This window comes from Micropterus dolomieu, linkage group LG15 (genome assembly GCF_021292245.1).
Source record: "Micropterus dolomieu isolate WLL.071019.BEF.003 ecotype Adirondacks linkage group LG15, ASM2129224v1, whole genome shotgun sequence".
Classification (NCBI taxonomy): domain Eukaryota; kingdom Metazoa; phylum Chordata; class Actinopteri; order Centrarchiformes; family Centrarchidae; genus Micropterus; species Micropterus dolomieu.
Genome location: NC_060164.1, coordinates 9,515,020 through 9,527,906, shown reverse-complemented (window position 1 = coordinate 9,527,906; position 12,887 = coordinate 9,515,020). Strand labels below are relative to the sequence as shown.

Here is a 12,887-nt window from a genome sequence, read left to right as displayed (position 1 = left end):
CTGTGCCACTTAACACCTCCTGCCACTGGCTAGTGCAGCTAGAACTATCTTACCTGCAAACTGATTTTCTTCTCTTGTGTGTCACCTTATTTTAAGTTCTTTTTAGTCAACATTAAAGGTGCCTCTTTCAAATATCTGAGTTGGAGTTTCATAAAACGGCCAAAAATTTAACTGGAAATGTGTCTAAAAAAAAAAATCTAGTAAGGTGGGGGGGGGGGGGGGGGGGGGGTGTATAAAAGGATATAAGATTTGTCATACAGCATACCTCATTGTGTGTGTGTTTGGGGGTGCATGTATGATGTGATCACTAGGATGATAAAGAAGCTCAACCAGCAGGAGGTGGACTGGCAGCAGGTTCAAGAAAGCCTGAACAGACGCAACCGAGACATCAAAAGACTTTCAAAGGAAAACAGCGGGGCTTTGCATCAACAGAGAGCAGGAGAGAAGACAAAGGGGGCAGAGATGGAAGAGACTGGCTATGGGTAAGTTGGGGAGAGGCAAACTGTGCTATCTGTGGTGATGATAATGAAGCTGCTGTTTACCAGTTTTAAGTCATTCCACAGCAAGAAAACTGTGAAACCTCCTGCATGTGAACAATGTGTGTCAAGGGAGGGGAAAAAAATGGTGACTCGATGATTTGGTCAGCTTCTTAGACTGGGAATCTCAGATCTGTGTTGCTCCATTTATTCATGCGAGTAGACAAACATCGCTGACTACAGGACATCGTCTGTACTGATCCCCAGGATCTGCAAAATCCTTTAACTCGTCACAAGGACCTGCACTGTGGTCCTGCTGTTGATGTTGTCAGTGCTTTAGTGCTCCTGCTTTCAACCCTTGTCAACCTGCTGCAATACACAAAGCTCAGCCAAAGCCGCTGTTTACTGTCAGAAGTTATTCTGAGCTGTATATTTGGTTTCTCCCCCCCTCCCCTCTAGAGTTCTGAGTATTGTATGTAAATCCTCAAATCAACATGCACAGATTCTATTTAATTTCACAGCTAGTAGAGTGGCTCTAATCTCATCCAGCCATTTGGGCTGTTTGCTTTTCAAATCTAATGGATGGTTTTTGGGAAGGGTGGGTGGGTGTTGCAGTCTTGTCTTTTGCCTGCAAACAGTTTGAAGTCTCCAGTGTCGCGCCACAGCAAATAATTAAATTTGCTTTAGAAAACAAAGAGGCTGGCAGCATGTGTAAGCATATAAACACAGCTTTTATTGTGCACACGCCCCTGCATATCAAGATGCAATTTTTGTTTTCTGATAGAATATGAAATGTATTATTTCATTCCTGTCTCTTCACTGTGTCCTCTTATTATTATTATTTTTTTTAAATAGCCAGATGGATGTACTGGCAACAGAAATGTCCAAAGTGCCAAGCAGCTGTCTTACCTCTGCCACCATAGAGAAGCTCATGATCACAGTATGTCTTCAAAATTTCTTTGTTTGCTACAGTTACAACAAATTACACTCAAATAGAAGGATTTAATCATCAATAAGCCATGGGTAGTTGCTGCATGGAAATGACTGACCTTTAATTGTTTTTCAAGAAAACTGCAGTGTGCAAACTTTGTTCTGCTGTTTTTGTTTATCGAGACGCTATTTGCCACTGTGCAACTGAAGTACTAGTCCCTTTTTGTCTTTGCAAAACAGCAAATGTCAATACCTGCCTCTCCCACACACCCGCCCTCCTTCAGCTAAGGCCCAATACAGATTTTTATGAGGCATGAAATACTTTTTCCCATGGCTTGTTGTGTTTGTTTATTATGCACATATTTAAACCCTATTACACTTTCCTGTAGGGGTTTCAAAGAAAATGACACTCATTTTGTGAAAGAATATTGCAATGACAGCACTTGAAATATCTGTTTACGCATGTACCTTCTTATTCTTAACTCCATTTTCCTGTGCATGTATCTATGTATTCAAACATAATTGAATACATATGTTTTAAAGGGGGCTGGGAGAAATGGTTACTTTAGTTCCTTCTCAGTAATGGCTAAATTTTGTAGTAAACTGCATACAAGATGGTTTTTGAATTACTTTTTATTATCTTTCAATGTTTCTTGTTTCTCCCTTTTCTCATCCACCTCCACAATATTAACTAGGCCATACCTGGAAAATATCCTGTCCCTCACACTAGTTTTGAGTCGGATGGAGACGCACTACAGGGTGGGGTAAGCACCAGGGATGGCCAGAAGCAGGAGAGCGACTTGTGTCATAAATCAGTGAGAGGGCTCATGTCTGAGTGGCCGGGGAGGAAAGCTCAGAGTGGAGATGGTGTTGCAAGTTATAAGGGAGAGGAGGTTTGGTCAGGGGATGCCAGCCTCCAGCAGACAAGTGTCCTGGGCCCAGGTGATGGATGTGGCATGAAGCCAGAGGGTAATGCTAACGAGATCCAAGGTGTCTACAAGGGGAGACCTGGCTCTGGTGGGAGCTCATTAGGCAGCATGTCCCACCTGCAGAGCAGCAGAGAAACGAGCTCCACGTCTGTCCTCCCACAGACCCAGCTCAACAAAAAGCCTCTCAGCAGTCAGGCAGCCTGCTGTCCACCCGAGGAAACCTCCTTCGAGGGCCAGTTTGGCCGTGTAGAGATGGATGAATCGGCAGGTTTGGAGATCTCGGGAGTGTGTCTGGCAGAGCCTGCAGCAGCCACAGTTCAAAGCTCCTCACTGGGCTCTTTGGTCAGCAGAGTTTCTTGGATTGTCCAGGATGCAGGGCGTCTCCTTTGGAGATCTCGCACAGTATTACAGCAAGTCAGGGAAGAGGGACTACAGCCTGTTGGTGCCCGCTGGTCCAGTCATGTTTGCTCTCTGGTCAGGGAACGTAATGTTCTGTCTGTAGTAACGAACAGCCAGGTCTTCTCCATGGTTAAAGGGAGCTTTGTCTTCTCCCTGGTCAAAGATAGTCACATTTTTTCCATGGTGAAAGAACTACCGCTCCTCCAGCACATCCAGATGGAGATAACTCAAAAGCTTCAACCTGAGGAGACAGCCCAGATGATTCAGGGCTGCATTAATTCTGACACAGAACGACTCCCAGTCCTGACACCAACACAAACCTTTAGCAAGGTAAAAGAATTGCCAGATGTGCCACCAATCCCAAAAGAAATCTGGACAAGGAATACGAGTATTGGGGATTTGCGGTTACCACAAAACATTACTGATACAAAAGTAAAACAAGGAGACAAAGTGATTACAGAGCTGTTGCCAGTGAAATGCATCAGTGAGTCAGAGGTTAACTATTGCCCTAAAGAGAAAGATCAGGCCTTGGAAAACTCAAAGACTGTACAGAACAAAGAGAGAAATGTCCAAAAATTCTGTCAGATGTTGATAGAATTTCCTGATTCCCTTTTGAACCTGCAAACTCTGTCTGTGCAAGAACTGATTAACACATTACAGTCTTTCATCTCCTCATCGGTCTTCATCTCCCAGAAGATAGTAGCTCTTTATTGGCTGAATGTTGCTAAATGCAGCCAACCTGAGCCCCGTCCTGCCCTCCTGATCCTAGTAGAGACTGACCTCTATACCCTGACCACTGATTCCGGGCTCCTGGTTTTGTTCCATCACCTCCCTTTGTTCCAGCTGAAGGAGGTGCAGATAGGCCTAGCAGGCCACAGTCTGCGTTTGATGGGCACTACAGAGGACAGCATTCTGGGTGTCTATACCCACAGCCAGAAGCTTGCAAAAGAGCTGTACCGGGCCGTATTTGGTGTCATCTGCCCTGGGGACGACAGAGTCTCTCTGCACCCTCTGCTCCATGGAGACTTGATGAAGATGTCTTTCAAGTGGCATCCCTATGTACCTGATCTGCTGCTGGATTCTGGTTTAAGGGTTTGCTGCCAGTTTCAGAAGAGTCTTGCTGATCTGGTTTACGTTCTTCATTGTAACATGGATCAAGAAACAGTCGCTCTGGGAGAGGTGCGTCTACTACTGTACACAGGTGTAGGGGTGTGCATCAGCCCCGGTACCCGCACCAAGCCTCTGGCCCAGCTTTTACTTACGGATACCCACCTTGGCCTGGTGCAGGAGGATGCTGTCTTTCACCCGACTCTACACTCTGTCACCAGAGCGCCCCGCCGTCCCCAATTCTATGACTTAACTCTTCGTCCGCGCTCAGATGTGCGCTGCGTGCTGATGCATGATGAAGACGAGCATGGGGCTGTCACACTGGATGTAATCTTGGCAAATGCGAGGGGCAGGGGTCACCCTGAAAGCGTGACCAAGGCAGCTAGCCTGCCTGCACATGCTTCAAATTCATCTCCGCATGCAGAAGTGTGGAAATTAACTTTCAGTTGCTCCTCTGAGGCTGCCTGCCTGATTAATCACTTGTCAAACGTCTGATCAAGGATTGAACAGCCAGTAATGAACAGCCCAGCTTGAAATCTCTCTCACAGGGATCAATGGCAAAAGTGCATCCCTGCCAGACCATGCAAAGGACACCTTCACTGTTAATGACCTATTTTGAAGTTTCTGTATTGATTTAGTTTTTCTAGTTGTCATTTTAATATTGTGTGGGTTTAGCACTTGAATATCTGATCTTCAAAATGCTTGAATTTCTTTGATCTTGCTTTATTCTTTAACCACTACTCCTTATTTTTGTCAGAGCCTGTTTAATGTGGGAAAAACATTTTCCAATGTCACTTGTTTCATGTAATATTTTAAAGATTTTAGATTACTAATCTGACCAAAGTACTGTCATGGTTACTTAACACTTAGTTGTATATGTATAAGTTGTCAGTTTCAAATATTTTATATAAAAATGGATGCATTGAAATATGTGATAAATTTGTTAAAATAAAAGGAAGTAAATCCACTGCCCTTCAGGAGTTTTGTTTATCACTTAGAATGCAGATAAGCTCTGATAGTCAAGCTTTTTAACTTGGCAAAAACAAAGAATTCAGTCTGTTGCATTTCACTGCTTTCTCTAATGTCTAATATTTTCTTCCTATCATCTCTGTCAGGCTTTCTTCCCCTCTTCACCCTCCCCTCTCATGTTGGTTTTAATTTTTTACTTTCAGCCTCTTCCTCACTGCATAAGACTCTGCTTGACTCTGTATTCCACTCTTATCATCGAACTCACCACTAGAAAGATATACTCTTAGTATCTGAGGTCAAGGTGATCCTGCACTTGCACAGTTACTACCTGCACAATTGCTCACTGGATTTATTGCTGCCAGTCAACATTGTCCACTCCAGGACAAGACTTATTCATTGTATGAGGGCTGCTTTAATTTTGGATAGCGTTATCATGCTGACTGGAGTTCAAGAAAGAACTCTTCTCTCTTTTCTTGGCACTGTGACCCCATCCAGCATCGAAAATTACAGGGGCAATATAGTGCAATCAGTTCTCTTGTCTGCTCCAGTATGAAGGATGGAGATTTGGCCTTGAATGAAGAAACCATCACACCTTGTAGCGGCAAGGATGAAAGCTCAGGGATGTGAAAGGGTTGGTTTTCTCCTTTGTGCCCAAGACAGATAATTGGCATTCAAACCTGTGTATCAAGCCTTCCTGTAAATAAAACACAAAAGGTTGACAAATCGTAACCTGATGCATTGAAGAAAAGCTAGTTTCTTCTGCAGATAATACCATAAATTATGTAATTGTTGTAATTTATGTATTTGGAAACGGAGGGTTTAGCGTGCTTTGCCATCCATGTTTTTAAAACATTCTCAGTGATTGAGCAGTATTGGTTATTGTTGTAGCCTTTCCATATGAAATGCTTAATGGTGAATTTGTTATCTCAACCTTTTCACCTATCCTGTACATTTTGTGATGCAGTTAGTGTAGTGTTTTGTGAAACAATTTGGGAATGTAAACCGAGGGGTTGTGGGTAAGTCTTAATGCTACTAGTGAATTATTTCTCAGCAATTGTCAAAAATAAACGGGGATTGTAAATTTAAATTTTAGGAATTTAGTTTCTTCTTAGAATGGCAAAGCACTGCTGATCTGCAGTTCACTGAATTGTTTGTCTGAAATAGATGCAAGCTCTTGTTCGGCACAGTTTGGTTAAGGGGAAGTACTCGGGCCGCAGATGCCAATACCTGCTGACAGGCTTCAAATCTCTAACCATTACTCTGTGATTTCCCACTGGGTTCTCCCGCCCTAATATGTACCGTTACTGACAGTACATAAGATAATTTGTTTACCTCATGCTTTGGAAGCATGTGAACATGACCTAGTTCTCAGTTCTTATTGCATAGCTGTTGAAGGGATAAATCTTTTTATGTTGATCTTGATCATTTGGCCTGCCCGTAGTAGCTACAAAAATTCAATGATGGACTTCTGTTTCGTTCAGAGGCCAATCCATGATCTACTGTGTAGGTGTAAATTGGTCCTGTTTTTATAACATTAGTTTTGGACTGGCAAACCTAAAATCACCCAATCTTTGTTTCTTTTGCCCAGAGTGTCCTGGTTACAAATTAGGTTACGCTCCAGAATTAAAACAAAAACTTCTTGTTAAGCCAAGAACTAATCTTTGAAAGAAGCTGGATTCCCAATTTTAACCTGTTATTAATACAGGGCCTTTGGAAAAGAGGCCAGCAGATCCGCAAAGAACATTTATAATGCTGGTGGAGAGTTTGGCCTATATTGCAAAGACAAACCAATTTGTAAACCTTTGGACCAAATAGGTTACTTAAGTGCATTTTGAAAGGACTGCAAACCATTAGCACTTTTCAGTTTGTTCAATTTGAATTAAGTTATACATTGTTAGTTTTCAAACAGCTTCACACTGTTTCTGATAGTGATGGATACAGGGGGTGTGTGTGTGTGTGTGTGTGTGTGTGTGGATAGATATAGATGACTCAAGTGCACTCCTACACTCACATCACATATCCTACAAGCTACAGCTCATATCTGTCACATCCTTTGTAATCAGGCAGCATATTTAAGCCACTTTTCTCACTCAGCCAAGGTGGCTCCTGTGCTATCTTCAAACTCTGCAGAAACTGCTAACACCTTCTGCTACTATTAGCATATTTGGCTGCCAACAGCCCAATCATGTAGGATAGCATTGTGGAGGAGAGATTTGTGTTTTAGCTCCCTGCCAGCAGCTGCTCCAGGTGCAAGGCAGCCATTCCTCGAATCACCTGCAGGCCAAAAATGCATTTGCAGAAATTTAGTGATGTGTGACCGCAGCTGTATATTTTTTTTTTTTTTTTTTTCCCTCTGCTGACATGCTCCGCTGCCTCACTTCAACAAGCTAAGTTAGTTGCTGCTTGTGCTAACATGTTTATTCTTGGCTCTGTGTTGCTGGTGTGCTTAAGCAATGACTTATCAGCCTGAGGTGCTTGTAGTCAGATGTTTCAACGCTAATGTTCTTCAGTGTTAATGAGCTTCTCTTTGTACTTTAGCGCCTTCTGGTATGAATGAGGAAAGTTTTCTCAGTAACGTTTTTTTCTCCTTCTGTGACACTGAAAGTTAAGTACAGGATGGTACTGTATATCTTTATGGTGAATTTAGACCTTTTCTCGACTTCACACGAAAAGCACAGGTGTAAAGAATAACACTGACGGCCCAGCTCAATGAAGTGCCCCAGTAAGTTTGAGCCAGTAAACACAATAGCAGGTCTGGACTTGGAACATCTAAAGGGAAAGGAATATTTAGTAATGCTATTACACCTGTGCTTTTCTTTGTCTCACATGTTAAATTCATTGCCATAAAAGAGGCCTGTTGTCTAAAATATACCATCCTCTGTCTGCTACGACACTCAGCGTCATTGTAATTAAACAAACTTGTGCTGCACTGCTTATTTTGTTGTGAGCAATATCATGGTGTTTGTTGATTGCTAGTTTCTTCTCTTAAGCTCTTACTATCTAGCAAGCTATGTGCAATATGCGTAATGTTATTAATTGTGAATTAAATAAGTTCTTGTGGTGGCTCAGCTCATTTTCTTTTGGTTGGTGGTTCATTATGATGCGCTCATGCTTGATTTGTATAGTAGCTGAATTTATACACTCACTGATTTTATTTTTTCTTGTCTTGCACATGCGCCATTCATTATGGATTTTATTACATTCATGATAGGTCATTGACATTTTCTCCACATACCTCAGTTGCAACTAAACTGCTGATCTTCTGTTTGTCTTATGTATATGATGTTGATGCACTCTACTACACCAACCAGTTTAAGCTTATATACAAATGGTCATCTGCTTATCTCGCTACATAACATTTCAAATGATCTACTCCAACACAGAAGTTTGTGGTTTTCATATTTAAGTAAATTCTGTAAGTACCTGCTGATGTGTCTTGCATATCACATGGATTGTTTTGCACGGAGATTTATTCTTATTTCAGTAGAAGACATACTCCTCATGGTCAGAGGGGTCTACTGCATCTAATGTGGTCTGGGGGCAAAAGTTATAAACGTCCAATCTCTGCTGTGCTGAATGTGGTGGGTGTTTGGTTGGTTTGTTTTGTGGGGAGTGATGAGGTCGAAGTGTCAATTCTGTACATATTTACATTTGGGGTGGGAATCTCTGGGTACCTCACAATTGGATTACAATTCAGAGGGCTGCGATGCGATTATAAAACAATTATCAATGCATCTATTTTTTTTTGTGATTTCTGCATTTACTTTGCATTTAATGTGCACATAAAATCTAAAATGTCTCCTCAGCTTTTAAGGACTAGCTTGCTACCTTAATTTACTTAACTCTAACCACAGCTCCTCCTCCACAATCTTCTCTTAAAAAAACCAACAAAAAAAACCCCTGGTTATTAAGCCAGTTTTCAGACTACTCTGAAAACTAAAATATAACTTAACTAGTATCAGGATGTACAGTATGTGTACAGGACAGAGCTGTACACCAGTTTAACTCTTACTTGATGTCCTCAACCCTGGATGAGTAAGTAGTAATGACGTTCAGCTAACATTAATATTTACTTTTGTTAAGTTACCTATTAAGCTGATGTTACATAGCAGCCAAAACAGGTGCTGTAAAGGGGAGATGTTGGCCTAACCGCCTTCACTTTCCAGCTGTTGGGGAAACGACAGACTTAACGGTCACAATGTGACCTGCACTGGACATTTACTGCCAGACTGACAACTTACTGCTAATGTCTCTAATAACTTTGCTAACTTTCATCATCCCTGTGTGTGTGTGTGTGTGTGTGTGTGTGTGTGTGTGTCACTCACTCACTTGTTCGCTACGCACACATAGGAAGCCAACCCAGCGATGAGTGTTACTGCGCTCACAGTACCTCGCTTTCCTGTTAGACACCACCTGAGACAGCAGTTTAGCCCATAGACTGTCCGGGCACTGCACTTCAGATTTCCACCTTTTGCGTTCCATCAACGTTTCCTTGTTAATTAACATTAAAATAATGGATTTTTGACATTTGTTAATCGATCCAGAATCTTTCACCTCCGCATCGCGATGCATCTGAGAATTGGTTTTGTTTGTTTTTTTTTTTCTCCCACCCCTAATTTACATAATAATCTTCATTTGGTCACTGAAATGCATCTCTCATACAGTGCAAATGCCTCACTTTTGGTCTACATTGTTTTTCATTTTAAATTTTCTGCATAGATCTGAAACTTGAAAGTTGTGACTGGTGCTTATAATTAAAATTGTGATGTGAAGCAAGCAGTAGGGCTTCTGGATATGTTCATTAGTAGATGATCACCAAAGTCCCATCAGTACTCTTTTTGAAGGCTGTATGTCAAGGGCACTTTTAAATTCCAGCTGAGTGGAGGGGTTTTAAATGTCCAGTATGTGCATCCCCACTGTTTTTAAATAATTTCGCTCAAAAGCAGTAGAATAGAATTCACTTATGTAATAATATTCCCATCTAATGAAGGCTAGTGTTCGCCAGCAATGGCAGGTTTTTTTTGTTTTTACAGGCCTCTGATGGAACTTGTTGGGGGTGCTTCTCAAAGGAGACGGACACAATGGCGACCTGAATGTCACTGGCATCTTTGAGCAGCCCTCATTTGTGAATGTCTGTCCGCGGGCCAGAGAAAACACTCTGCCCTCTAGAAGGATGAGTTTGTCACAGTGTCATTTTTAAATTGGACTCCATTTCTCCAAACCCACCCCTACTCAATTTTGGACCTCACATGAGATTCATTAGCATTTGCAGGAACTGCGAGACATTTACCACCATGGATTGTGACAGATTTCACAAGCTCAATTTTACTGTTGCCTTTGGGGGGGGGAGGCAGTGCTCACCATCTGTTGATGGTGACTATACCCGACACTTCCATAAGAGGCTGCCTTTCTGCCATTGCAAACAGTCCTGTTGACAATTTGGGGAAATGAATACTTTGTCATTAAAGTTGAGGTAAAGAAATTGCTTAAATATGAGTATTTGTTGGGAATATGGAATGTCAGTAGAGATGTCAAGTTAGTTTTAAAGTTTTTTTTTTTTTTGGTTTGTAACAATTTGCCAGTATCAACCTTTAATCTTCAGATTAGCTCGAGTCCACATCCTCCATTTCAAGTTGCACCATAGAACGTAATATTGGCAGAAAATTGGTTGTGTAAAGACATTTGATTTCAATTTGATTTCTGTGAAATGGCTGTTGGAAGTAGTTTTAGTGTGTATGGGGGAAATATTGTTGGAATTGTGCTGTAGACTGATTATAAGGACTGATCTGTAGGTCACATAAATGCCAAAGATTGAGCATCACTGCACTGATTGCGGATAGCGTTTTGATGCGGGCGGTGGTGATTGGGTTTGGCATTAGTGGGGTAATCTTGAGATTATGTGACATGAGAACTGCTTGATTGGTTTAATAAAAAGCCCACTAATTAATAACTGGCTCCTGTAGGAATGAGTTTTGAGCTTATTTGATATGAAGATGTTTTGAATTCTGATGAGATAACAAGGAGAGATGGAAAAATATATAAATGGACATCTTGAAGTGATTCAAGAAAGAGCAGAGAAGACTTAAGAATGAAGTATTGGTATAATAAAGTGTAATGGAGATTTTATTTTTTTACTAAGTTTAGTTAGCACCATTATATATCTCTTGGGGGTCCAGCTCTGTTAGTTTGTTTCAGTGACACTCGCAGCTAAATCAGCTTGGAACTTGCCTGTGGGCTGTGTTTGTGTAATACTTTTATTCATAAACATCTTGAAAAAACAACCCAGTTCATATTTGTGCAACTGGCAGGGCGCACAGCAGTCCTTTGATTGCGCAAATATTTTAGAACATGTTGTAATAAAAGGAGATGGAGGTGCTGTACAGCAGGTCGCACAGATGAGTAGCTGCTCTGAGTAGATGTGCTTTTACAAGATTTTCTTAAGACTCCCATAAAAGTTGGAGAAAGAGCTGGAACTTCAAATATTCATGAGTATTGCTTAACCGAAAAGCTTTCCACATTCCACAAAACAAACTTGTAAAAGAGTTAAAAACATCACATTCTATAAATACGAACAGTACAATGTTTTGCTTCACTGTATGATATTGGTATACAACTATCATAAAATGCTTGAGGCTGTAAAACACTTTAGAAGTGTCAAAGTGTTCTATTACTTTGTGTAGGATGTGCCTTTTTTTTTGTGGTCGTTACCAGCCAAAATATGTTTTTTGTAGTTGTGTACCTTTCAGCAAACCTTGTTCCCCTGACTGTAATTTATGGGTGTCCATTCAAAAACTCATCTTACTGTAGATAGGCTGAGGGGACTAGTGGATGATGTGTATGTTTGATAGTCAGATGGTGTTGCTACGTGTAATGCACCTCAAGTCAGCATGGTTCATTTAGAAACTCTGGCACACAGCTGGGTTTCAACTTCTCACTTTATTATGAAGCAAATGATTGTGCTATCGCCATGTTAATGCTGATTCAATCTGGGCTTAAACCAGTGGCGCACCATTAGATTAGTAAATTGTCCATAGGATTAGCCTGAGTTGTTGTCTTTTCACTCTCCAAGTCTCATTGGTTCCATTGCTAATCTACATCTGAGGCAGTAAGCATGAAGTTATTGCACAGGGATGTTTGTGACCAGGTGAATCTTAAAGGTGCAATGTGTAAGAAACAGCCACAATTTTAGTTTTGAAACAAAATGCAAACACAACAGAACGTGTAGAAGTAAGTTCTGATGTTATGTCTAAGTATTTTGTTGAACAGATGTCTCGTTACTCACTTAGAGGCTGCTGAGCATGGTTCTAGTGCCCAATTGCCCTGCTGTGGTTCTGGTGCCTCTTCCGGCATCACATCCCGTCATTCTTGTATGGGTCCCCCTCGCCCCGGGCCCCTTCCAGTGTCAAAGCTCCTGTGTTAAAAGTGTAAACAACATTCCCCAGCTCCAATTTTGTCAGCTAATAGGGCTGCTACTAGCTGCACAAAAAGCGCTAATTAGCTAACGGCAGTAGGCGTTACTTTGGTGATATGCTGACCCCTATTTGATTGGAGTAAGAATTCAACAAGTGCCCAAAATCTTGCAATTCTTACACACTGCACCTATGGGCACACTCGCAATATGTGGTGGCTTTAAGTCGACTACCAGATGGAGAACCAGTTAGTTAACCTGCTTTTGTGCCTCATGTTCCAATTCAAAATGAACACAGAAAAACATAATTTATAATATATGCACTGATTTGACATCAAATACTTTATTGATCTCCGAGGGGAAATTCTTTTCACAGTTGCACACATTGCACATCAAGGCGTAAGGAATAGAAAGTAGGTAGACAACTGCACTAATGTAATTTAATACTATTGAATCACAATAAGTGAAACTACCTACTGTATACATGTCCATTGAGAGGGAACATCAATTAGCAATCACAGCAGTCTGATATTGTTCAGTAATGTAATTTTAAATCAGGCATTGTGTGCACAGGCATGCATCTGAGCTGCATGTTCCAACAGTATACACTTATTAAATTAAGGGTCATCAAATAATCAACCACCAACCAACACATTGCAACAACGATAC

The 12,887-nt window shown here is 41.3% G+C and overlaps 1 protein-coding gene across 4 annotated transcripts in view; it reads left to right on the top strand.

Moving 5' to 3' along the window:
• Positions 1 to 10,183, top strand: part of kif16bb (kinesin family member 16Bb) — a 28,226-nt gene extending 18,043 nt beyond the window's left edge. For 3 of the 4 annotated variants that reach the window (XM_046070026.1, XM_046070027.1, XM_046070025.1), the window contains 3 exons: positions 312 to 482; positions 1,332 to 1,416; positions 2,102 to 4,808. In XM_046070026.1, the coding sequence (XP_045925982.1) occupies positions 312 to 482; positions 1,332 to 1,416; positions 2,102 to 4,336 (2,491 nt within the window). In that variant the 3' untranslated portion in view covers positions 4,337 to 4,808. Of the gene's footprint in view, positions 1 to 311; positions 483 to 1,331; positions 1,417 to 2,101; positions 4,809 to 9,843 lie in introns of those variants that run through there. The other variant, XM_046070028.1, reaches the window with a different exon arrangement.
• Positions 10,184 to 12,887: the final 2,704 nt, after the last annotated feature.